General features: G+C 40.9%; 1 protein-coding gene across 1 annotated transcript in view; it reads left to right on the top strand.

Moving 5' to 3' along the window:
- The first annotated feature begins 236 nt into the window (after nt 1–236).
- The window catches only part of CLUAP1 (clusterin associated protein 1), a 960,319-nt gene continuing 933,391 nt past the window's right edge, over nt 237–27,164 (top strand). Inside the window, exon 1 of the mRNA XM_044089326.1 lies at nt 237–337. Coding sequence (XP_043945261.1) covers nt 316–337 — 22 coding nt within the window. The 5' untranslated portion in view covers nt 237–315. The remainder of the gene's footprint in view (nt 338–27,164) is intronic.

Genomic DNA, 27,164 nt, shown 5'->3' on the forward strand with positions numbered 1-27,164 from the left:
ACACACTTCGCAATTTATTTTATAATAAAAAAAACACAAACTGTTATTGCATCTACTAAAATGGCAAAGCTACATCGCAATACGCTTGTTCGTTCACCTATCATATCGAGATGGTAGTCAAGGAACGATTTAGCTTCCATAACAACAGAAAGCGAGGAACCAGAAATGAGGGTCTGAAGAATCCATCAACTGGTTTCATTTAATGTTTACGGGATTTATGCTTGTTTTCCCTGCTTGGTAGAATTTGGGCTATTCTCCTTCCCCATCCAAGAGTGCAGTAGCATAATAATCAGGACCTGCTGGAACTCCCTCAATATGTCGTACCGAGATTTACGAAATAAGTGAGCACATACAAGGGAAATATGGTAGACCATCCTGTAAGAATGTGTCCAAAGTGCTTTCAGTAATTTGGGTTTGATAAGAAATGGGTCGGGGCGGTTAATTGGGTTACCTGTTTCACATTTTAGGGTGCTATGCGAAATTTGATAGTAAGATAAGTTTACCGTTGTAGAAAACTAAGTGGTTGGGTATATGACAGCTGTGGGGAATATGTAATTACTACAAATTGTTCAACTTTGTAAAGTATTGCCCTTGCCGTCTATGTGGTGAGTTCCGTGCATTTATTGTCAGCGGCAGTGCGAGCCTATACATTTATTTCAGTTTACTTCTAATACAAACAAAACATTCTGGCAGGATCCCTAAAAAAGTTCCAGTTGACTTTATGTGATTAACAGAATACATTCTGTAGAAACTAAGAATTACATGTGTACCACACACTTGTTGATTTTAACATTTATTGTAAAGGCTTCTAAAATTACCTATATGACATGCACAATGTTGTTTTTTATGGTCCGAAACCTACTTCTTAAAGATGATATCAGGTAGATTAAGTGACTGATTAACCTTGAACTAGGCAGATTTTTTTTTTAATTGTAGTTGTTTATGCTTTGCAGAGAGAGGCTATGATGGGCGCAGGAGTTGTGACTGTAAATTGTCTGCCATATTATAGAAAAATGTGAAGCTTCTAGCAACTGTAGAGTTTAGACCATACAAGAAATTTGGCAGTAAGAAAAATCTGACTGTGATAATCCCTTGTAGTTTTTTTTTGTATTTGACTTTCTCATTTGACTTTCTCATTAAGTCTTATTTGAAATCTGCTCTGCTGTTGAGGTGATTATTTTAGAAGTGAGCATTTTTCATTGTTTTAGTTTTGATTCAGTTGTAGAGAAGGCAGCCTTATAGTCAGTCTTCAGAGTTTAGTGAATATGCTTTAGTGAAGTAACCTGTTTAATGTCAATAGTAAAGTTATTCCTGTATATAACACATTTAGGAAAGTAGTGGATGAATGATAGACCAGACCCTTATGGAACACCTACTTGGACTGGAAGAGGGGTTGTGGAAGGGTACTTGGCAATCAATTGATTAAGTAAGTGTGATTGCTTAGACAGTTGCAAAACTATGATACTGTTAGTAGACACAGACTACAATCTTTATATTTTTAAGTTTTGACTATGTCAGAAACTTTAGATCAGTTTGGTAGAGGACCGTCCCTATTTCATTTTAATCTAGTTTGGTTTTAACAACTTGTGACATCTGAAGCCGAGCTTATTCAACAATGACTTTACAGCCAGAAAATGCACTGAAAAGAGAACTGCAGATTGTCTTTTCCAAGTTTGTCAGTAGCACTAGTATAAAATATTTTATATGCAAAGGTTTTGATATATTGTTTATGCATGTGTGTGAGTCTGTATATGTGTACATAAAATGTGTATTATTTTTCATTTTAAGTGAATTCAACAGATGTCTTATAGCAACAGCCCAGACCCAAGGGGTGCAAAAATACAAAATGATGTACACTAATCAAAAAGTACTAATAAAATTCTTACAAGTTATTTACAATATATGAGTAGTTAATTCTAGACGTGTCACAATGTGTACACTTAGTCGTAGTAGTTACACGTCAGTTAAGTTAGGTGAAATCATATATTAAAACAGAAATATCTGGTGTGTACACCTTCATAGCATTTACTTGGATAAGCTGGCTGGTTTATGATCTTTCAGTGGATGAATTAACAAAGTCTGATTGACTTGACCGAATGCCACTGAGAAATCACAATTATGTACTTGTGTTGTTGAACAATATCACCTTATCCTACTCTAAACAATGATCCCTACTTTAAAAAATTAAAGGTGTTATTACTATCTGTGTGTGCATGTGTGTCTTCTAAAATTCTTCTACAGTGAGTCACTAGTTTCTAGAGATAAAATGGTGAGGGGAAGATAGGGGTGCCTGGGCAATAGCTGTCTTCTGTCCCAGCCCTTTGAGGGACATCTGCTAGGCGTAACTTCTTTTTTCCATTCTTTTCTTTCATGTACCTACCAACCATCAGCATTGTCATGCTCTGGCTGACCCAATCATTCTGCTTTAAGGAGGAGCCTATCATAGGAGGACATCATGCAGGCAACTATAAGTGCTTTTACTGGTGCTGCTATCCTTTTTCCCCTACTACAACTCTATGCCAATGTTGCACATTGCTGGGCTGATGGACACATGCTTGCTTGTCCATGTACCAGCTTTTGGGTAACGTGCACCACTGTAGTTCTTGTTGGTCTTACACATCAAGGCCTTTTGTGATGCCCATGCTCCAACATCTGATTCTCCTCCATATCTCATTTATGCATCAGAATAATGTGCCCCCCCCCCCGATGGATGAGCAGGCATCAGCCACTCTATTCTTAGATCATATGTATTACAGATGACTTTGTCAATGTTTGCCACAGTGTTGGCATTGAGAAGGCATAACTCACTTGGGGCATTTTTGTAGTTTTGCTACTTGTTTTGAAAAGGATTTCAGATGTGAGCAGTTTGCAAGTGGCATCAGGTGATGATGCAAAAATGCTAGATTCTTTGCATCTGTGCATGTTTTATATGATCTGTGAGGACAGCTTAATCAAACGACTCTGATGCTGGTTGTGATTGCAGGGGTAAAACAGAGTGAGAGATGCTCTCAAAATATGGCAAACAAGACTACCAGAAAGTAAAAGAGGTATTTACTCTTCTGAAAAGGCAGTATAACTTGACAATTATGTTCTGAGACCAGTAATGTTGACTGATCCTTGCTTATTTCCTTGACCAGAAAAATAATTGCTGTTAGAGCATGACAACCTGATGAATGTTACACAATTGAAGGTATCATCAGAAATAATGTAGCCCTCTTCTCTGGCTTTGTAATGTATTGACTATCAATGTTTGCCTAAAGAATGTGCCAGATAAATAGTTTTACAGGTGAAATTGGATCTGCTTATTTCTCCTGTACTCCTCCACTATTAGGGGCTTCAGCCTCAATCTTTACTGAGTGTTCTGAAATGTTGCCCTCAGTACTTAAGATAGACAGAGAGAGAGTGTTTTGAAATTGTGGATTCTAAGGTGGTAGATAAGCAGCATTACACAAAAGTTGCGCTTTTCTGTCTGGCTACTGTACTGAAGCTGAGGATGCTTTCTCTGTTTTCTGTGGTTCTTCTGACAGTGTTACTTCTGGATTGACTTGCACATCATAAAAGTTATTTGGGTGGTAAGAATATATCTTCCCTTAAGTGGATGGTACTTCTAGTATGTAAGGGTTGAGCAGTTTTAGTCTCTGGCAAACCTTCATCTTCTTTTTATTCAGGTTTAAAGACATCATGTATGATGTTACTCAGCACCCTGACACCCTGTTTCCTAGTCCTTCCCCCTTATAGGACCCTGAAAACCAGACTATATTGCTTTTAACACTAAAAGCTAATCCTGGCATGGTAGATACAGTAGAAAATAAGAAAACTATTTACCTTAGAGCTGTGCTTCAGATAGGGAAACGCATGCTTCAGCCAGGTGTGAAAAAAAAATAAGGCCAGTAGGCCTAAAAAGTAGGCCAATAATCATTTTCATCAGGAACCTGTAGAGCCTTTCAGTCTACATGCAGGAAGGGGTATTGTACTCAGTAAGTGGTCTAATTAGGACAGAGTATATAGAGACAGTAACTTCGTTTGACCTGGATGACATACCTTTGAAAATTAGTTGTGCTAAACAACAGGATTTAAAATGTTCTCAGATAATATAAGATGATATTTGGTCTTGATAAATATGCAGAAACAACATTTAAAGCAGGAAGGTTGCAGTACCAAGAAAATATCAGTTTAGGAAAGGAATGTGTTGTAAAAGAACTTGAGCAATAAGCAGTATATACATATTTGGGAATTGATGAAGGATTGGCAGTAAAGTATGAATAAATGTGAATAAAACTCTATAAGGAATACTTCAGAAAACTAAGATTGAAAAAACGCCTTGACATCAGGAATAAAGTTCAAACTATAAACTGATTTGCTCTTCTTGTTTTAACTTACAGTTTTGGTGTGATTGACTGGCCCCAAAGGGTATTTGATAGTTGGACAGAAAAACAAGAAAAATACTTTATGCTTTTCAAACGAAATATAAAATTCAGTGTTTACCAAGATTATATATTTCGGACTATTAAGATAGTATAGGCCTCCATGAAATGTAATACATGTATAGATCTGCAGTCGTCGGACTGCATACATATCTGATATGTCCAAACATAGTGAAAGTTTTACAGCATGAGGCAAGGAAGTCTAAGATGACCTCTCTGCTTAGTTTAGCAGAAGCAGTCCAGTGGCAGGTAGGAATGGAAATCAAACCAAAAGTAGACAAAAATCAGAGAGCAACTGAATGTGCCAAAAAAATAAAAGAAAGACTATAAGGAGAGTAATCAGATTTGAAGGAAAGAAATGTTGGAAAGCCATAAATATAGTGGTAAGTATAACCTCATGTTGATCAGGATTTGATGGAGGAATGGTTGGTTAAGGAGAGGTGAGCTGAAACCCGCACAGGATATTGGATGTTGGTTTACAAACTTTATTGAACATGTGGGAGAAACAGACAAATGTAGGTTCTGAATTTTAAACTGTTGCACACACTGTTCCTGGGTGTGATACATTCATGGCAAAGGGCATGCACACTGAAAGACACAATAATGTGGCAAAATTGTTGCATTAGGGATCGTGCAAACATTGCAGTATAGAAGTAGCTGAGAAGCACTGGAAATGTGAAACGTAAGACATTATAGAGCATGATGAAGTGTGCATCATATGGGATCACCCATTACCATTAATTAAAAAAATAGACGCAAGAAAACCAGGTATAGTAGTCCACGAAAAAAAGACAAGTAACATTGATCATTGAAATTGCTACACCTAGTGATTGTAGTATCTCATGTACGGAGAGAGACAAAGCCATAAAATATCAAGATTTGCAGGCAGAAATGAGAGCAATGTGGAAGAAAGATATCCAGACAGTTCCAGTAATAGTAGGCATAATGGGTCTCATAAAAAATAATTTACAGTCATATTTAGATATGCTACCAATGCATGTAACTCTATATGAATTTCAGGAATTATTTCTGGGTACATTGCAGGTTAGCTAACATCAAAGATCGACACAATACTAATTTCATGAACTTTAATCATACCCTGATTTGGGGAATGGGTCCATTCTTGTCATGACATTAGAAACCCAAAAGACTTAGAGAAGTCAAACCAAAGGATTTCCTAACTACTGTTACAACATGGTGGTCAAAGGTGAAGAAATTTTCACCCAGATGCCAAGATCCCTGACTATATTGTCAGTGTGGAGTGAGCTATTGGCTATGTTATAAGTTGTAAATGATGGGTGTTTTCCCAAAGATTGTAATGCTGCACAGTTTAACATTTAGATTGAATTGATTCTCTGTATGGTATTGGTTTGTAAGGACTACTGCTTGCTGAAGTAGTCCTATATTAATGGATGAAGGTACAATGGCATTCAGTTTGCAGTCATCCTATGAATTTGGATAGCTGTAAGGTACAAAAGTTTATACCAAAACTAAGGGTGGAGTCCCAGTTGAGCTCTGTGGTACTTGACTGGTTCCTTTCTGAAGTGACACCAACCACCTTGTATGAGTGCCATCCTTCAGCCAGTTTGCAATCCATGTTACCACATAAGGATCTATCTTTAGGTCTTGTAGCTTGTTTACAGTGCCAGCATGGCAGAAAGCAGTTCTAAACTGGGTGCAGGAGAAAACTGAAACTGTTTCGGGGAGATATAATAAGACTGTTTAAGTACAGAGTAGCATAGAGTGAGATACAGGAGGAGACTGATAACTGATGAAGTCTTTGTATCTGATAAAGTTACGTGTTGAGTGATGAAAAACGCTTAAGAAGTCTGCATAGCGTTTTATGCCTTTACGTGGATTTTGTTGCCTGTAAATAAAAGTGAAGTCTTTTTCAAATCCCCTCATCTGGGCAATTTGTTTTAAATGATTGGTTTCGGATTTGCTCAGTGTGCTGGTTTTACGTGTTTTTATTTGTGACTTTTACAGCATGAAGGGAGATTCGGAAGTTACTGCTTCTGCTGGTATGAATAGTAGAGATGAGGCAGGACAATTGAGGAAATGTATTGGGCAACTTTCGCAGCTGATCGATTTGATGATGCCAATCAATGGTGGAATTTATGGGTAAAGCCCATCAAGGGTGGGACAATGGAGGAGGAGTTTTTAACACTGATTGACGTGCCCTACTACAATGTAACGGTGGAAAGCAAACGACTGGGTTTGGTGAACTTAATGCTATTAATGGGCAGAGCGAACAAAAATTTATTAACACACCAGCTGCTCTTCAAGATAGAGACACTTGTCAACAAGAGGAGAATAATTCTGGATCTGGGTTGCCACCCGGACAAGGTACATGCTCGTATGCTGGTGTAACTGGTGGTAACGAACCCAAACTGAGTGACTGGCTGCAGGTCAGCTTTTCGAATAAATTTATTGATAAGACCGATAAAGCACCACCTGTGACTGAATCATACATTACTAAATTAGAATTATTATCAAGATTAATGTTAAAGTTTAGAACTTTGGAAATTGAAAACGCTTATCGAGGACGTTGTATTAATCTAGATATTGTGCCTAAAGGCTTACTTGTTTTTAAATTTCTGAATAACGTGGTAAGAGGGTAGTATCTACCACAAAGAATTGTTAGAGATTTTTAACAGATGTGGGTTAGATGTTCTTAAAGTTTTGATTAAAGAGAATGATAGGGTGAAAGAGGACATTAATAAGGAAATTGATACATTGAATGATTGTATTAAAAATTATTTAATTTTCACCATAGAAACTGAGAAGGAAAAATATTATCAGATTAGGCATGGTATAGATGTAAAATGTGATGATTTAATTAATAGAAAACTAAGAAAGTTAGCGAGGGATTTAAATGAGTATCGGAATAATTTGTTACCCCAGACCGAAAAATAATAGGTTTACTACACAAAATAGGGATGAGAACCATCATGGTAACAACAATAGAAAAGATATGGAGATTACACATGTGGGGGAAAGGGTGGACTATCTTCATGAGTTTGAGGAACATCCACCTTTACGTAGGTCTGAGAGAATCAGAAATAGAGGGAATAACCAGAATTACAATTAAAACCAAAATGTTCAATGGAGAGGGGGGAGGAAGGAGAGATATTGAACCAAATGATGGTTGGAAACAATGCCCTCCCTACCTCAAAAATTGTTAAGGATGTTAATAATGATTGTAAGTTTATTATGGATAATTTTACTATCTAAAATTATAGTGGTGTGGAATTAAAAGAGGAACATTTTAGCCCACAATCTAAGGGTCTTGAGTACATCCTATGAAGAAAGGTGACATAGCTAAAACATTATTAGATGTAAAAATATTTTTGAGAAAAATTAATCTAGGTCTGCTTATACCCCAAGATCAAAATTATACCCCTAACCCAATTTTAAGGTGAAGTACAATAAATCCACCATTACACCCTCAAAAAATTTGGAGAGGAATACGGAGAAAGAAATTGGTGAGTTTTGAACACATATATTTTATGGGTAACTTAACTGAGAAAGAAAAGAAAGTGTTATTTGAATGAAGAAATGATAAACACATTAGAGTAATGAAGCCGGATAAAGGTGGGGGGAATGGTTTTAATGGAAAGTGTATCATACGAGGGCAAAATGAATGCCATAAAAGACGCTACTAAATATGCAATAGTGTCAAGAAATTAGATTAACATTGGTTATAGTAAAATTGATGTTGCCCTTAATGACCTTTTATTGGAGGGATTAATTGATCAAAATGAGTATAAATATTTGACAATAGATAAACCTAGAATACCCTCATTTTTTTTGGTATTCCGAAAACTCATAAAAATGAAGTAGACCCACCTTTAAGGTTGATTGTATCTGCAGAGGGTTCCAAAACACAGCCTCTTGCTAAATATGTGGACACTAAGTTTAAAAAAACTTTGGCTTAAAAGGGAAAATAAGCCAAAGAGACTCTTGGGACCTTCTGAAAGAAATCAATAAAGAAACCTATAAAAATAATACTACATTCATTACCATTGATGTAATTGACCTATTTACAAGTATTCTCCATTTGGAAGGACTACAGTTGTTAGAAGAGATTTTATTTGAAGACAATGAAATCAAGCCATATGAGAGATTGGCATGTTTAATGGTGATGGAATTGGTTTCTAAACATAATTATTTGTTTTTTAAAGGAGAATTTTACCATCTGACTAAGGGAGTAGCAATGGGGGCAATTTATGCCCCCACCTATGCCAACCTCGTCCTAGGCAGATGGGAGGAGAAATATTTTTAAACTCCAGGTATAAAGAATCTTGGTATTTATATAAACATTTTTAGATGACATCTGTATCTTTTGGGTGGGGGAAACAGAGTCAATTGCTGAATTTGTTGAATTTTTAAAAAACTCTACAACTTTTTTTAGATTTCACTTGAAATAGTAGTGATACTACATTACAATATTTAGATATAGAAATATGCAAGAAGGATGGGGGCTTTCATTCTAAGATTTTCAGAAAAGCTACCTACTCTAACTCCTTTCTGCATTTCGGTAGTGCCCACCCCTTTCATTACAAGAGAAATATAGTCAAGGGGCAATTTATTAGGGTCAGCCGTATGACATCAGAGGAGACAGAGTTTGAACTTGAGTAAGATTCCCTTGCAATGATGTTTGCCAATCGAGGTTATCCATCAGAAATGTTAAGAGAATTAAGGACTGAGATCATTACAGGAAGGAAAGGGAATTTTAAACCTATTATATGAGAGAATTTGACAAATTATAATAATAGTGATAGTGGAGACCCCAGAGATACAAATGACTTTAATAAGGCAATGATTTTAGAATTTAATGTAAGTGTCAAATTTACCAGGACAATTATTGAAAAGGAATGGTAGAGGTTTGTAGGACTCTCTGACCTTAAAGGCCTGCCCCCCCAGGACTTGAAATTTTGTCTATAGAAATTCCACAACCTTGAAGAGTTTGTTGGAAAAAGAAGAAAATAATATAAATAGAATGAAGGTGGGGACTTATAAATGTGGACGTTGTAGTCAATGTAAGTACATTACTAACAAAAAAGAAATAGTGTTGCCTTGTAGAAATCACAAAAAAATAGTCAGTAAAGGTTATTTTAACTGAGTCTTGTGGGTTAATTTACCTTGTTACATGTGGAATCTGCGGATCTTTCTACATAGGCAAAACTGAGCGAAAGTTCAAGAGAAGAATTTACGAGCATTTGTACGACCAAAACAAAAAAGAGACTAATGCTTTATATAGGCATAGTTTAGATTGTCCTGAAGCAAAGTACTCCTTTTTTTTTTTTTTTTTGTACTAGAAGTGGTTAAGAAAGAAATTAGAGGTGGTCTTTGGGAAGAAAAGATAGAATATAAGGAATTTGTGGTGGCAGCTGACTTTGGAAGCACCCGGATTAAATTATAGTATTTCTGTTAAATCCTTACTAAAATGAGAGCTGCTAAACTGTAGGACATACTCTCATAAATGGAATACACAAAGATAATCACCTGCCCTTTATGAATTTTTATGCTTTTATTTATTTTTTATATACATAGAAAAGTATTTACAAATGAATGCTGAACATCTTACATATGATGAAATTAGTCATCTTTCACCACTAGAGGGAGCATTCATATTTGTCTTTGTATCTGATGAAGTTATGTGTTGTGTGACGAAAAACGCTTAAGAGGTTTGCGTAGCGTTTTATGCTTTAACGTGGGTTTTGTTGCCTGTAAATAAAAGTGAAGTCTTTCGAATCCCCTCATCTGGGCGTTTTGTTTTAAATTATTGGTTTCGGATTTGCTCAGTGTTCTGGCTTTACATGGTACAAAAGTATATATCAAAAGGGCGGAGCCCCAGTTGAGCTCTGTGGTACCTGACTGGTTACTTTCTGAAGTGACACCAACCACCTTGTACGAGTGCCATCCTTCACCCAGTTTGCAATCTATGTTACTACATAAGGATCTATCTTTAGTTCTTTTATCTTGTTTACAGTGCCAGCATGGCAGAGAGCAGTTTTAAACTGGGTGCAGGAGAAAACTGAAACTGTTTCGGGGAGATGTAATAAGACTGTTTAACTAGGGAGTAGCATAGAGTGAGATACAGGAGGAGACTGATAAACTGCCTCAGGGAGATATGAAAGGTATGTTAACGTGATGGATAACATTTTGTGAATATAATATTGACGCCTAGCCCGTGTATCATAACAGATTTTCTTGGGTTTCTCAAACAGCAAGGAAGTGTTACATAACATCAATTAACAACTAACCAGTCAACTTAAATTAAAATGTGTCATTTAAAAGCAATAGTAAGACCTTTGGTACTTACAGTATGAAATTTCAAGATCAATAAATCTTTTTTTTAAAGATTTTTAATAACCATAGCATTACAAGTACTATTACCGATGTGACATAAAACAGTGGCAGTTGAACCTCTTCATTGTTGTGTTTATCATTAAAAAAATAGAACATCTTAGAAACATAGTAATGTTAATTATTGTTCTTTCGCTTTATATTTTATTTCCTTTTTTGTCTTGTATGTGTTTCAAGCTGCAGGGATACCTCATGGCATAAAGAACTCCCTGAATCACAATAATATCTTCTTATAGTTTGGAAAATCTTACCATTAATAGTTATTTGTTGCTTAAAGCTAACACAGTTTTCACAGAGTTAAGTACCTCTGTCACTTAAATCAGAAATCATTGTATCTGCTAGACTATTAAAATTGCGATATACCAAATAATCTGAATTTTATTTTGCAAGAAAATTGGGCATAATTGGAAACTTATTTAAATATGTGCCTTCTCCAACTATATTCCAAGCTTTCCTAAAATTTGTCAAATGTAAAGTAAAAAAATTATATTCTAAAACATAAAGCAATCTCTGTCTATCTGCATGTCCAAATGTTTAGGTTTCAGACTAGGCTAATGACCACCAGGGTCTTTACAAGCCTACCCATGCAAAACAACCCAGTTTTGTCCGAGTTCCTTGGATGCCTATGTAATGGGGTAAGTTAGTAAAGAGGTAGCTAAAGGTTATGTTAGAGCTAGGGATTAACTTGCTGTTGACCTCTCTGTCCATCAGAAATGTGGGGACCAGACCAGGGGTGAATTTGCGATTTCCCATCCTGTTATCAAAGATTTTTTTAATAGGGTCCGGGATGAACTCCAGTTCGCATAGATGAGGAGCTTATTGCATAGCATGGGGATCCTTTGAGAATCATATTGGTCCCTCCAGCAGTTCTGTTTTTGTCTCTGACAAAGCTCAGGTAATTGGATGTAATGTTTCTGGTACTGTTTGTCTTGCAGATCAATCAGAGATGACTCTGAGGATGCCTTATAGGCTAAGCATAGATAGCCTCTCAGTAACCTGTAGGAGACAGTGCAGATGCAGAACTGTAAGGCGATCTGTGTAGGACCACAATATTTTATCAATATAGTTAACGGGCTATTCTGCAAACTTTCCAGTAATCTTCTATCACATTCTTAGAAGTACGATCTGTAGATAAAAGCATAGAAGTAATATTTCCTTTTCTTTCAGAAAATCTGACTATTGTATACACAACCAACTGGCTCTACAATGTTCTGCAAAAGGAAGTTTATATGTGTGTGGGTGTATGCATAGAATGAAAACTTGTGCCATCTAAAATGCATTAAAACTGAAAAGGCTTTCTAAATAACTTCTTATTTTTCTGTACAAAATAACACATAAAAGCATATACAGTAAAAAAAAAAGTAAAACAAACTTATTATTCTGAATGCCAGTAATACTTTCAAAAACAGCATTACCATGGGAGTCTCCCCTAGCAATCTCATTAGTAAAACAAACAAAGCTAACCACATACTTAGAAAAGTGTATACACCCATGATTTTTTTTCTCATATCCATCAACCGAATGCCATAACAGAGCAATGGAGGCACTCGGGTTGTATCCTCACTTTTTCATAACAGTTTGTTTAAACAATTATGTCTAAAGCAAAATTTTGTTTAATTCCAACATAACAAAAGTCCAGAGAAAATCCTCTAAAAATTGAAAAATGCCTTCAAGCCCATCCCTATAATTAACATTAGAGTGCAAACTAGTTACACCAATTGTAAATTTTTTTTTGTCATGCCAAACAGTAGTTAAAACTTTATCAGTCAGCAAAGAAACATCACATAAGTGTGACCATAAACCATACACAACTACAAAGTGTTCCAACAAAAGTTCCAGAGCCACTTCTTGGTCTATGTGGAGGAGGGAAACTATCTTTGTGTTTTAGGTAAACCAGAAAAACATGGCATTCTAGTCCTTTCAAGTATCAAACTATTTCTAAATTGTTATTGAGATAACCTATCAACACTTGTGCAATCAGATATTCATCTGATCTGCTTTCTTCTTAGTTGAATTGTCAGACAAATTATTATAACACATATTGCTCATAGAATCACAGGAGGTTACTAGGCCAATGGCCCTGGGGCCCTTACAAGATTAGGCAAGAGTTTATCCCCAAGAAAAATACTCAATCGGCATCTGTCGCCCTTGTCAATGAGGGACACAGGTGGAACCCCTGGGTCAAATTTGTGGCTTCCCATCCACTCATCAAGTTGAGCTTGAAGAGGGTCAGCGAAATAGTCTGTTTGACATGTATGGGAAGTCTATTCCAGAGACGGGGCAGCCTCTGGGAGGCAAACATGTCTCTCCAGCAGGTTTTGTTGATGTCGCATATTAGAATTAGGCCTTTTGAGTGGGTAATGCACGAGGAGTTAGACTTACAGATATGGAGCATGTCTAGTAGGGCAGGGTCCGATATTGCCTTGTAGGTGAGACACATTTTAAATCGTTTTTTTCTTAAAACTTGCATATTTTCTGTCCTTGACCTAGCACTCTTGTGTGGGGTCATTTACTGCACTGCTATAACTTGATATTACTTGTGAACCTCTGCTATCTCTGTAAAAAACAAAAACAAAAAAATCTTGCTTTTTTCCCACTTTTCTGAGAGTTAAAAAAGTTCAGTTACAGGCTTGCTGTTCCTGAACTGTTTGAAAGTTTCTGTGAGGCCATTTTTGCTTGGGCTGAAGGAGGGTCTCTGTGTTTATCAGTGGCAGTGACTAACATTGAGCAGCTTCCCTGCCCCGGAGAGGTGGTTACTGACTTGAAACTGTAGTTTTATTGGCCACTAGGGTCATTTCCATAACTCCTTCATCTTCCTCTTAAAACCTAGTTGCCTCGTGGTTTGAGCGTCTTTTCAGGCTTGTTGGCTGTTGGTGAAGCACCCTCCAAGAGGAAAAACGCTGAGAGAAGAAGGAGCCACTTTTGAGATTTTAAGTATTTTTCTCTGTTTATTTGCTAAGTTTTTCTGCATAGCTGCCTAGCTTGAGCATTTTCTGGCTTGTTAAACTTGATTTCTGTATTAGTAGCTGTATTTAGAGCACAACCAAAAGCTGTTTGCTGAATTTCCTGTTTGCACTTAATTTTAAATCGTTTTTTCTTAAAACTTGCATATTTTCTGTCCTTGACCTAGCACTCTTGTGTGGGGTCATTTACTGCACTGTTATAACTTGATATTACTTGTGAACCTCTGCTATCTCTGTAAAAACAAAACAAAAAAAAATCTTGCTTTTTCCCACTTTTCTGAGAGTTAAAAGTTCAGTTACAGGCTTGCTGTTCCTGAACTGTTTGAAAGTTTCTGTGAGGCCATTTTTGCTTGGGCTGAAGGAGGGTCTCTGTGTTTATCAGTGGCAGTGACTAACATTGAGCAGCTTCCCTGCCCCCCGGAGAGGTGGTTACTGACTTGAAACTGTAGTTTTATTGGCCACTAGGGGTCATTTCCATAACTCCTTCATTTGTCCTCAGAGGAGTGGTTTAGGGCAGTGACTTGTGGTTTGTTGGCCAATTTGGGTCATTTCCTGTCTTTTCCAGCCCCCTGCTATAAAGCACGCTTTAGCGGTTAAGCAGGTTTAAACTATTCGGGCTACCTAAAGTCCACTCTTCAAATTTTCCCTTAAAACTACCTTCCTCGAACTATACTACTGATCTAATCAGCGTATCCTATAATTAAAAAGATCATCTCTACTTGACTCCAAGTAGACTATTCTCTATCTGTTAAACGTAGCACTTGCTCCTACAGTACTTATTACCTTGATACGGCACTCTTGTCATAGATAGTACCCCAAAAAGGCAACCCCCCATTTCTCGGTCACCCACGTCCCCCGGAATCTTTTTAAAGTTTTTTGTCTATTCCTTCTAGCATGTCGAGGATCAGTTGCTAGTGTCCTCTCCTGCTCAGCTGGTGAACCTGGGAATATTGAGGCAATGTTACAATTGCCTCATGTACACAGACAACCCTCTCCTCCTCCCACAAAACACAAATACATGCGAGATGCAACTATACGGCCAAACTGGAGGCTGAGCTCTCTCAACATAGGACTGGCAAGACCAGTCAGGAGGAGAAGGTTACCACACACACTATAGACCCAGTCTCACATATTACCATTACAACCTCAAATCATACACATAAACACACAAAGACATACTGAGGCTCTGATCAAAATCTACCAAAACAGCAGAGGCCACCAAAGCAGACACCCAAACAACCACCACCTCAGAACACAACACCTGCAACACATAGACCTCACAGTCAGAGTGTCAAACAGTCACAGCCCTTAAGGCCAAACACAATGCCAGACACACTAGTCATTGGTGACTCCATAGTCAGACACACTGACGTCCCGCCACCAGACTGAGTAAGGAGAAGGTCACAGTAAGCTGCCTGTCGGGCGCTAGAATCCGCCACATAACGCAAGCACTCAGGTCTCTCAACAGCAGGTACAAATATGATTCAGTCATTGTCCACGCTGGTGTAAACGACCTGAGACGCACCTCCTTGGACTACATGAAAAGAGACATTGAGGAGCTCTCTGATTATGTAGCCCAGACAGGTATGACCCTGACCTTGAGCAGTATCCTACCTTCACCAAGAATGATGCCACAATACAGAGATAAGATGATCAGCTTTAACAATTGGCTTAAACACTGGTGTCATTCAAAGGGGATCCAGTGTCTGTCTGCCTGGGATGACATGCTGGACAAGCCACGCTGCTCAAGGGACGGCTTGCACCTGTCACCCTGGGATTCGGATATTGGCAAAGGCTCTTGCCACCCCATAGTGCCTTTTTAGGCAAGGCTCAAATTCTAAACCTACCACCCTAGAACACAAAAAGGAAAAAACTAAGGGTAATGCTGCTCAATGCCAGAAGTCTAAATCTCAAAATGCACGCACTCGAGGCCCTTCTCAGTATGGAGAACATCGATGTCTGTGCTGTGACAGAAACCTGGTTCAAGGCTCCTGAGAGCACCCCAGCTATCAGGTTTTACCTCATATCATGCGTTCCGGCCCCAAAATCTGGACAATACCAAGAAAGGAGGGTATCCATATTCATCAAGGACACCCACACCTCAAGACTGGTGGCAACGCACGATGCATCTGAGACCATCCAGGTGCAATTAACCATAGGCAAGACTGCTCTGCAAATTGTAGCATGTTACAGGTCACCCTCACAAACTCAGGAGCCTCACATGGCCTTCCTGAAAACACTAGAGGATAAATGTATCACCAAACACCATCATACTAGGTGACTTCAATTACCCTAATATAGACTGGGAACACTACTCAAGCCCAAACACCCTAGCCCAAAAGTTCCTGGAATTCATAAACTCAAATGCCATGGAACAACTAGTCACCATCCCCACAAGAGGAGATAACATACTTGATCTCATCATCACGAACATGGGAGCACAATGTTCAACACCGGAGGTGTACCCCTCACTGGTGAGATCAGACCACAAACTAATCTCGCTGGAGGTCCTCATCCCACCCCACCTGAAATAAAAAGACCACAGTAAAGAACTTCTCAAAAGCCGACTTCACACTTCTAAAGACTAGTGTGGTCTCCTTTAAGGCCCCGAGCCGGGCGGAAAACAGTACTCAAGCCGCTGAATCACTTACAAATGCCTTCTACCAGCACCTGCAGGACTGCATGGATAAGGCAATCCCAAGCAAAACAAAGACTCTTTGTACCAAAGGCAAGCGTCCAGTCTGGTGGACCCCAGCCATAAACAAACTCTACAACAAAAGGAGGAAGCTACTACAAGATAGAGCAAAATCCTTAAAAGGTAAGACACCCTTGATCACTATAAGTAAAAACTAAGAGCTCTCATAAAATCATCCAAAGCAAATTTCGAGAGAAAAATAGCTAAAGACTCAAAAGACAATCATAAGGCCTTCTTTAGCTATGTTAGAAACCTGGGAGGAAACTCCCAGATATGCTCAGAGCTAGTTCAAAATGATGTGAAGATTACTGATCCTACAGACATTGCCAACATACTGGCTGACAGGTTCAGTGCAAACTTCTCCCTCCCCCAAAAGGAGAGATATCTATACCAAACGATTGCAGCCCCCAAACATCTCCAGCGCCCAAGTGAGAACTGCTCTCTCCAAAGCAAAAACACAGCATCCATGGGACCTGATGGTGTCCCCGGCTGTGTGCTCCATGAACTCAATGAGGAATTAAACCCACAGCTAGGACAGCTGTTTAATCAAAGTCTTACCTCTGGATACGTACCCAGGGAGTGGCTGCAACTGTGGTACCACTTCACAAAGGCGGTGCCTCCACCGACCCTGGAAATTACCGGCCCATTAGCTTGACAAGCCTTATCTGCAAAGCCATGGAGAGGATCATAATGGACCTCATAAATAAAGACATAGGGAATTTGCAGACTTTGGATCCAACCCAGTTTGGCTTTGTCAAAGGCAGATCATGCCTTTTAAACTTGGTTGACTTTTTGAAACAGTCACCAAAGCCATTGATGAGGGAAAGGCAGTCCATACAGCCTACCTCGATCTGGCTAAGGCCTTCGATACAATACCCCATTCGGGTATCATTGAAAAACTCATCAGCTTAAATGTCAACCCATACATCACAAGATGGGTTGCAAACTGGCTGAGTGACAGAACCCACAGGGTCAGAGCTGCTGGCGCCATGTCAGACTCAAAGCCTGTCACAAGTGGTGTCCCACAGGGCTCAGTCCTGGGCCCACTCTTGTTTGGCATCTACTTTTCCAAGTACAAGCAAACACAGGAGGGTTATGGCTGACAAAGTTTGCAGATGACTGCAAACTGGGCCATAGTAGAAAACACATCTGACACAGATATCCTTCAGAAGGGTCTCACAGAAACGGATAACTGGTGCCAGAGCCACGGCCTAAAGTTAAATGCCAAAATGCATACTCATACCCTTCGGGAAAAACAAGGTTACCCCTAGCTACCAAATAGGTGGCAATCCACTGAGCACAGAAGAAGTTATCAGGGACCTGGGGACCCAGGTTGATAGTAGTCTGTCATTCGACACCCATGTAGGTAAAGTAGTTAGGAAGACCTTCTACATTGCCCACCTTATCATGAAGGGATTCTCATCTAGATCAAGGGAGGTCATAGTCTCCCTTTACTCATCACTCATCAGACCAATGATTGAGTACAATGCCCCATTCGAATGTATCTGACCCGACACTTGCAGCAGCTGGAGAGGCCACAAAAGTTCCTCACCAAAAGGATAAAGGGTCTCAAAATCTGTCCTATGCTGCCCGACTGAAAGAACTCCAGCTCTATTCAGTCCACGCTTGCTCAGAGGTGACCTTTGCCTAACATACAAGGCCATGTCAAACCCAGATTTGATGAATATGCTTCACCTCAAAAATCTAGATCCATCAGAGCCACAAGGGCGGAGACTTAAACCTTGACACGGCTATTAATAGGACGTGCTGGAGGGATAGATTCATCACCCAAAGACTCCCTATGCTGTGGAACAAAATCCCGGTACATGTGAGGCAGAGCACCTCGCTGGCCTTGTTCAAGAGAAATCTTGACCAATGGATGGGAGATCGCAGATATACCCCAGGGATTACCTCAGTGTCACTGCTCGACAGAGGCACAGCAAAATAATGGGTATAGTTCCCCATACTAAAGGGGTGGCGTAAGCCACAAAACGATGGGCTAGGCTTGTAAATGCCCTCGGGCAGATAGCCTAGTATGAACCTATGAACCTATGAACATCACCTCTGAGCAATCTGTATGATACTGAGTAGAGTGACAGTGATTTGAGCCTGTCTGCATAGGACAGGTAATGAACTTCTTCAGCCATATTTAATCAAACACACCCCCTGGTTATAAAGCTTCAGGAGTCACATGACCGGTCTAATGTCAGGGAACTAAGACGGCCCTTGTTCAAAATTAAATATTTAAATCTAAAAGACATAAGCAAAAATAATATCTTCCCAAACTCAAACACAGCAATACAGCACCCTCTTTTATTATTTGCAGTTTAGACACAATTAATAAAACATTACTACCAAAAGGGACATAGCTTTAAAGCACTAGTCTCCTTCCCCTTCTTTATAGTGTAGATATGCTCGTAAATACGTTCTCTCACCCTTCGTTCAGTCTTACTGATGTAGAAACTGTCACACCTTTGAAATTTCGCTAAATATACCACTCCTCCCTTCGTTCAGTCTTACTGATGTAGAAACTGTCACACCTTTGAAATTTCGCTAAATATACCACTCCTCTGGTGTTACAATCATACTTATTTGGTGTGACAAATTTCCTATTCCTAACCCTATAATCATGCCGGATATCAGTAAGGCCACAGTAGGAACAGGATTCACATTTGTACTTCCCTGGGTTACTATTAAAACACCTCTGTTCCCTTTCCAAAATGGTTTTCAAACTAGCTCCCTTCCTGTACACTACTCTAGGGGGGCAATTCATTTTATCTCTAACATTGGTATCCTCCATCAGGACACATCAGTTTTTTTACTAAACCTCTCTTTAGTAAGTTAGAGGCCAGGGTATAAGCTGTAATAAATACATCTGAAGGTTTATAACCAGGAGGTGTGTTTGATTAAATATGTCTGAAGAAGTTCATTGAATGTGTATGAATGAAAGTGCTTACTATTTCAATTAAACAGTTTTTCCTAGTCATGACCTTTTGTTTTTATTTATTTAGTAGTTGTATTTTATTTGTTTCTTTTTCCGTGGATAGGACACATGTTGGATGCCATGGATTCTCTTTGTGACCTATTTCTGTGGCCTTTCCAGTTGGTGCAGGTGTTTGGAGAGGTACATACCAAACGGGCATTATACTCAATTGTTGGCCTAGTGAGGGAGTAGTAAACAGTGGTAATAACCTCCTTTTTTCTGGATGTAATCCCTTTTCTTATGAGATGAATCAAGTAAAACGCTTTTCTGACTGCTGCTGCTACGTGATGGTCGAATGTGAGATTGGTGTCAACCTGAATACCCAGGTCTCTCACCACAGGTTGTGTGCTTAGGGGGTTGCCATTGATGTGGTAATCAGTAGGGGACGTATTTTTGATCAACGATATAATACATTTTTTTTGCATTTAACTTAAGGCCATGACTTTGGCACCAGTCATTTGTTGCTGTGAGACCCTCTTGCAATATGTTAAAATCATTTGGGGAGTCAATGACAGCACCCAACTTACAGTCATCCACAATGTTGGCCAGCAACAGGCCTTTTGTCTTTACCTGAACCTCTGAGAAGTAGATGCCAAACAAAAGGGATTCCAGGACAGATCCCTGGGAAATGGCACAAGGTCTGCTGTTGGAGGTGGAGCCACCTGTTTTGACCTTGTGGGTCCTATCGGTGAGCCATTTGGCCATTCACCTGATGAGACGGGGATTTACGCCAAGCTGTGCTAGCTTTTTGATGATGCTCAAGTGGGGGATTGTGCCAAAGGCCTTGGCCAAGTCAAGGTAAGCTGTATGTACTGACTTTCCCTCATCCAGGGCCTTAGTGACAGTCTCAAAGAAGTCCACCAGGTTCAACAGGTAAGAGCTGCCCTTGATGAATCCAAACTGGGTGGGGTCAAATGCTTGGAGATTGCCTATGTTCTTATTTATGAGATCCATAATAATACGCTGCATGGCTTTACAGATCAGACTTGTCAAGCTAATGCGGTGATAGTTTCCAGGGTCAGCAGTGGCACCACCTTTGTGCAAGGGGGTGACGATCACAGTTCGCTACTCTGCTGGAATGAAGCTTGAGCTTAGGCTGTGGTTGAATAGGGTGCTCAATGGTGAAGCTAGTTCTTGCTAGAGATGGTGCAGAATATAGCCTGGGATATTATTGGGTCTCCTGGAAGCTATGTTCTTTGCCTTGAATGTGGCCTTTAACACTTGATCTATGAAGATGTGAGGTGTGGGACAAGTGTCGGGGATGTCGAATGCCCCTTTGGGAGAGATATCTGCTAGCAGGTTGGCTAAGTCAACAGGATCAGTGTAAGTGGTACTCTAAAGTACTAGCTCGGAACAGACCTGGGCTTTGCCATGGAGGTTCCTGATGTAACTGAAGAAGGCTTTGTGGTTTCCCCTTTGTTTCGGAGGCTAGTTTCAATTCATAATTGGCTTTGGAGGTTTTCACTAGTGATCTAATTTGCTTGTTGAGGTTGAGGAGAGAGTTTTTCTAATTTGAAATGTGTTCCTTTTTACCCTTGGACAACAGTTTCTTCCTTTTGTTGTAAAGTCTGTTGCTAGAGGATATCCACTAGACAGGTTTGTGTTTCTTGAGGAGCAGATTTTAGTTCTGTTGGGTATGGCTGAGTCCATGCAGTTGTGCAGGTGTTTGTATACTGCACTGGTGTACTGTTCAACATAGTTGCTTCATCTTGTGAGGGGAGGGGTGGTTGTGGTGTGAAGCTACTGATACTCTCTCTTAGGAGGTTGTAGTCAGCTTTTGGGAAGTTTTTTAGCCTAGTTATGGCTGGGGCGGGGGGGGGGGGTTGCGTGGGATAGAAACTTTGAATGAGACAGACCATTGATCTGATCTCACTAGGGAAGGACATATTATGGGAGTGATGCAGTGGTCACCGATGTTGGTGATAAACAAGTCCAGAATGTTATCTCACCTTGTGGGCGATAAGACGAACTGGTCTTGTGCATTAGAACTGATGAGATCAAGGAATCATTGGGTGAGTGCATTTAGTGCAGGAATAGTTCACCCAGTCTGTGGTGGGGTAATTGAAGTCACCAAGGATCAGGGTGTTAGGGGTTAGCTTGATGGAGTCAAGTAGGTCCAGGCAGGAGGAGTGGGTGTCCTGAGTCATGGAGGGGGGATTTATAGCTGGCTATAACTTGGATGGGTGTCTTGCCAGCTGTCAGTTGCACGTGGAATAATTCCAGTGCATCATGCTGGCAAACCAGTCTGGAGGTGTGCCAGTCCTTAATGAAGATAGAGACTCCACCACACTTAGTCTTCCCGATTTCATTTTGGGGTTTGAATATATAGCCTGAGGTATAGCCTGGTGAGGCAGGGGTGCTCTCCACAGCCCTGAACCAGGTTTCCATGACCGCACTGACATCTGCATCTTCCAGTGCAAGGAGAGTCTCCAGTGAGTGCATTTTCAGGTTAAGACTCCTAGCGTTAAGCAGCATGACCTTCAGTTTGCTTTTTGACAGATCTATTATGTTGGAAGATTTGTCTTTGGAACATAGCCTAAAAAAGGCACAATGGAGGAGGCAAGAGCCATGTCCAGGATCTGGAATCCCAGGGGTGACAGGTGGAGACCATCTCTGGCAAAGCACTGAGGCCTGTCAACCATGTCTTCTCAGGCAGAGAGATACTGGATCTCCTTGGAAGGACACCAGAAGTTAAGCCAGTTGTTGAAGTCAATTGTTTTTTGTTGGTATTGTGGTATCATTCTTGGTGAAGGTAGAATGCTACTTAGGGCTAGGCTCATACCTGCCTGAGACACACACTCTGAGATCTCAATCTTGTCTCTCTTCATATAGTCCAGGGAGGTATATGTCAAGTCATTCACACCAACATGGACAATGACAGAGTCATACTTGTTCCTGTTGTGGAAAGACTTGAGTGTGTGCATGATGTGGCAGATTCTGGCACCTGACAGACAACTGGCGTGACCTTCTCCTTGTCAAGCCTTATGGGATGTGTTTGTGAGTTGGTGTGTTGTCTGCTGTGTATGATGTGTTTGGTGTTGTGTGTGGAATGTTTGTGAGTGTGTTTTGGAGGTCTCTGTTGTTTATGTAAGTTTTTAATGAGGACCTCTGCATAGGTGTGTGTGTTGTGCTTGACTATGTGATGTGTGTAGTGTGGTTTCTACTGGCAATCTCCTCCTTGTCAGGAGTACTGACTGTGGCACGAGAGAGCATGGATTCCAGGTTACTGATGTAGATGCATTTCTTGCAAATAGATGAATTATGTGCTAGGAGAAGAGGGCCGTCAGTGAACATGAAGCAGTTGCTACTCTGTCTCAGTATGCCCATGTTGACTGGGCTGGCAGGAGAAACTGATAGGAATTGTCCAGACAGGTTTGTGAATACTTGGTGAACTTATGGAGAGAGTGTTTTGGTAAGGGTTTGTCCATGAGAATGTAGTCCACAAAAACCTTCTAAAATGTAAAATAACTGGCCTGAAGCACAAGCGCTAAAACCAAAACGAAGATGCTTAGAAGTAAATTTAATCAGGCTACTAGCAAGCAGTAATAAGTGCAGCAGAATTAAGAGCACTTGAACACTTAAGAGCACACAGCAAAACAAAATAAGGTAATAAAGTAGGTAGAACACAGCTACAGTGAGAGGAGCTGAATAAAATGTAAGCAATTTAACTGGAGCAGGAGGAAACGGAAGATAATTCAAGATTAAGAAATTAAGGGTGTTGGGCTTCCCTAATGCTCTCTCTGTACACAGATGGAGCTAATGAGGTGAGACTGGTAAGAGTGTCTGAAATCAAAGAAGCAAAGGGGTGACTATTCCTTCCCAAATGATCTCACTACACTCACTTGAGTGAGCAAATGAGATGGGGCTGGGAGGAGTGTCCAAAGACAAATTTACAGTAGGGGCAGGCAAATACAACAACACTTGGGCAGGAGGGTAGAAGCAGCAAACTGCAGAGAGAGAGAGAGAGAGAGAGACCACCAATATTTAATCAATATTCAATTAAAGAAATGTAATAAATGCAGTACAGATGTTCTTTGTGTTTCACTGTTGCAGTCATCACATTTGGGTTATCCCTACCAGGGTAGCCCTGGTCGGCCCGAATACCAGAGGCTTAGTATTTCTGCATCGGTTGCTGTCACTTCAGAACTGATGTCAGGTTGTAGGTAGTATAAACTAAGGCAGCCGATGCCATTACATCCGTCTTTCTTGCCATGGAGCCTGAAGCAGAAGCAGTTTGCACGAGTGCCAGTCGGCCGCTACCTGAGTTTCTTCTACCGAACTGAAGCTGAAGTCTTCTAAAGCCAAGTACCCCATTGGAGATCCTTTTTTCTTGCGCTAACCAATGTCAGAAAAAGTTAACAATTGTCTTGCCTGTGGAAAGCAAATACCACACTGAGACTTTCATTCTTACTATGTCACTTGTTTAGGCCCAGACCACGACATCCCCCGCTGTCACTTCTGTGCTTTGTTCAGTGCCAGAGCTATCAATCGTTGGGTCCTTATTCTAGCTAGATATTTTCGGTTACAGTCCTCTAACTCCAATATGGCTTCGGTAAGCCATCCAACAGCAGATCTTCTGAAAAAATGTAAAGATAAAGACAGAGACAGACCGCACAGGTCCAAAACTACTGATGATGCTCCCCTTAAGCTAGTCGTCATTTCTCCGGTCCTCAGTGAGGTGCTTTCGCAGCCTCTGATGTCCCCTTCTGTGGATTTGCGAGCCCCTACCGAGACCATTTCGGAGTCTGGTATGCCACAAAACTCTTCTTCACCTAAGGATCCTGCGGTCATCTCTACATTGGATGGGTCCAGAGCCGCTGAGCAGGCACCGGCTTCCGAGGAAGTCCTTCGCACTATCGATTCTCGACACAAACTGACATCTTCTTTCGTGACTACTGTTCTTTTGAAAATGACAGAGTTTCATAGGCCCAGGGTATGAACCAGACCCAAGAAACCGATGACACAATCTCAGGCACTTGCTTCCTTGCCTCAGTCTCAAATGCTTAAAATGGCAGAAGACCTTATCATGCTGATCTGGGGAAGCCAAGCTACCCCCTCCAAAAGGAAAAGAGATCTGTCCCCTGTAGTTTTGTCTGAACAAGAGTCAGATGACTCTGATGCATCTGAATATGAAAACATGCAACCCCTCTCTACTTATGAGGATTCTGATGCAGAGGATTCCATCCCTTCAGCTTCTCCCCTAGAGAATCTTTCCTTTGGGGAAACCCTTCATACCTTAAGGGAGTATTTCCAATGGGAGAGTCAGGACTACCCTCAGTCTAAAAAGATATTCAGGGAATTCTTAGATCTTCCACAGCACAGACCCTTGGCCATCCCCCCAGTCCCGGATGTTGTGGAGGATGGTTTCCTGGAATCCAGCTTGACTGCTGACACCCTCCGTCCTGCACCTAGAAAACCAGACAGGTACTACAGAGTCCCTGACTCACACAAATTTCTTTTTAAAAATCCTACTGCTGACCCTGAGGTAATTTCTCAAGGGCCTAAAGGGATTAAAGCAACCTCTGTTAAGAATCCCACCCCCTCAGATAGGGATTTCGAGCACTAGACAGATGGGGTAAAAAAGTATACACCTCAGCTACTCTTGCTATCAGGGCACTAAATTGTCAGTTCCATGTGCTGAAATAGCAGCATACCATGGAACTCCTCAATCAAAAAATATCTTCCTTTCCTGCTTGTGCAGAATCTAAAGAGTTACAAGAGTTAATGCATTCTGCAAGTCAAGTAACTAAATACACCTTGCACTGTGGTTTTGATGCCCTAGATACTTCTTGCAGGGCAGCAGTCACCAGATCTGTCATTAGAAGGCATGCATGGCTTAAGGAACAGCCCTTGCCAGACCATGTCAAATCTAAATTGTTAGATGCCCCCTTGCACAAAGACAACTTATTTGGCACTAAGGCAGAAGAGGTCTTAAAAAGATGGAATAAAAAGCAAAGTCTATGCAAACGGATTTCTTACAGTTCCAGCCACCCAGGTTCAGCAGACATTGTCCCACCAAGCACTGGTCCTTTCCTGCTCCCACTAAGCCATTTCAGCCCAGACCCCGGGGAACCAGACCCCCCAGACAGCAGCCACAGGGAATGCAGAGATCTAAGCAGTGGACTACCTCCACTTCAAAACCAGGGAGTTCTAAGCCACCTTCTTATGGTAACAACTCACAATGACTCACCTCCCCCACCCCCTCCCTCTGCCCACCTTCACTTACCCCTAGGAGGAAAACTCTCCTTTCACACAACCACCTGGGCCACCATTCCCAACAACCGCTGGGTTCTCAAATAGTGTCCCAGGGAATTTTCTTTCCACACCCTTCCAACCCCAAAAGGCTTCCTAGATCTACCTCTAAACCAGTGGACAGAGGCACAAAAACACGTCCTTTCCCTGCTCTCTATAAGTGCAATAGAGCATGTTCCTGCAGAACAGAAAAGCCAAGGTTTCTACTTCAGACTTTTTCTGGTACCCAGAAAAGAGTGCACCTGGTGCTCCATCCTCGATCTATCCATTCTAAACACCTTCCTGGTGATCCCAAAATTCAAAATGCTCACCCTCCAGCAGCTGCTACCCATGCTCTCCAAGGATGCTTGGCTAGCCACCCTAGATCTAAAAGAGGCCTACCTCCACATTCCTATCAGGGGAATCCTGCAGGAAATATCTCCGTTTCAAGGCAGGATCTCAGCACTTTCAGTTCTCTGTGCTTCCCTTTGGCTTGTCTGCTCCCAGAGTTTTCACAAAATGTATGGCTCCGACCATTGCTTTTTGCAGACAAAGGAATATCCAGATTTACCCATATTTAGATGACTGCCTAATTCAGGCAGACAGCCAGGAAAAGCTGCTCAAGCACCTGGCCTTTGTAAGGTCCCTACTAACCTCCCTAGGGTACACAATCAACAAAAAGAAATCCAAATAGGTGCCCACCCAAAGGATTATATTCCTGGGAGCAAGCCTAGACACAGCATCCCAGATGACATTCCTTACACCAGAAAAGCAAATTTTCCTGACAGCCTACTTCTCTCAACTAGCCACCAGACCCCAGCTATGTGCAAGGAAGATCCTGCAAGCTCTGGGGTTCATGGCATCTTGCATACTACTCATTCCATATGCCAGACTGCATATGAGGAAACTTCAGTGGTACGTAAAAAGCCTTTGGTGTCAACACTCTCTCAAGACCTGGAGACTTTTATACCTATAATTCCTTGCCTCAGAAAAGATTTTCTTTGGTGGGCAACATCATGCTCCCAGAACAAGGGACTACCTTTCTCACCACCACCACCGCCCAGACCCTCACCACTGATATATCGGACTATGCCTGGGGTGCACACCTGGACAGCAGGTGCATAGAGGGCCAATGGAGCCCACAGCAAATCCCTCTGCACATCAACCAAAAGGAGATGATGGCTGTCCAGCACGCCTTGATAGCTTTCAAGCCCTTTCTCTCCCCAGGGGCTCTCCTGATCAAAACAGACAACACTACTGTGATGTGGTATATCAACAAGCAGGGAGGGACTCACTCCTACCCACTATGCAGACTGGCCATTTTGGCACACAGCCTCTGCCATGCAGCTCTTCCTATTGGCACAATTCCTACCAGGTTCTCTCAACTCCCTGGCAGACCAATTAAGCAGAAATCTTCTGTACTCACACGAGTGGCAGCTCAACAGAAGAACCTTCACCCTAATAACTCAGAAATGGGGCATCCCGAAGGGCTACCT

Source organism: Protopterus annectens, chromosome 12.part0 (assembly GCF_019279795.1).
Source record: "Protopterus annectens isolate FY-2018-M chromosome 12.part0, PAN1.0, whole genome shotgun sequence".
Lineage (NCBI taxonomy): Eukaryota > Metazoa > Chordata > Ceratodontiformes > Protopteridae > Protopterus > Protopterus annectens.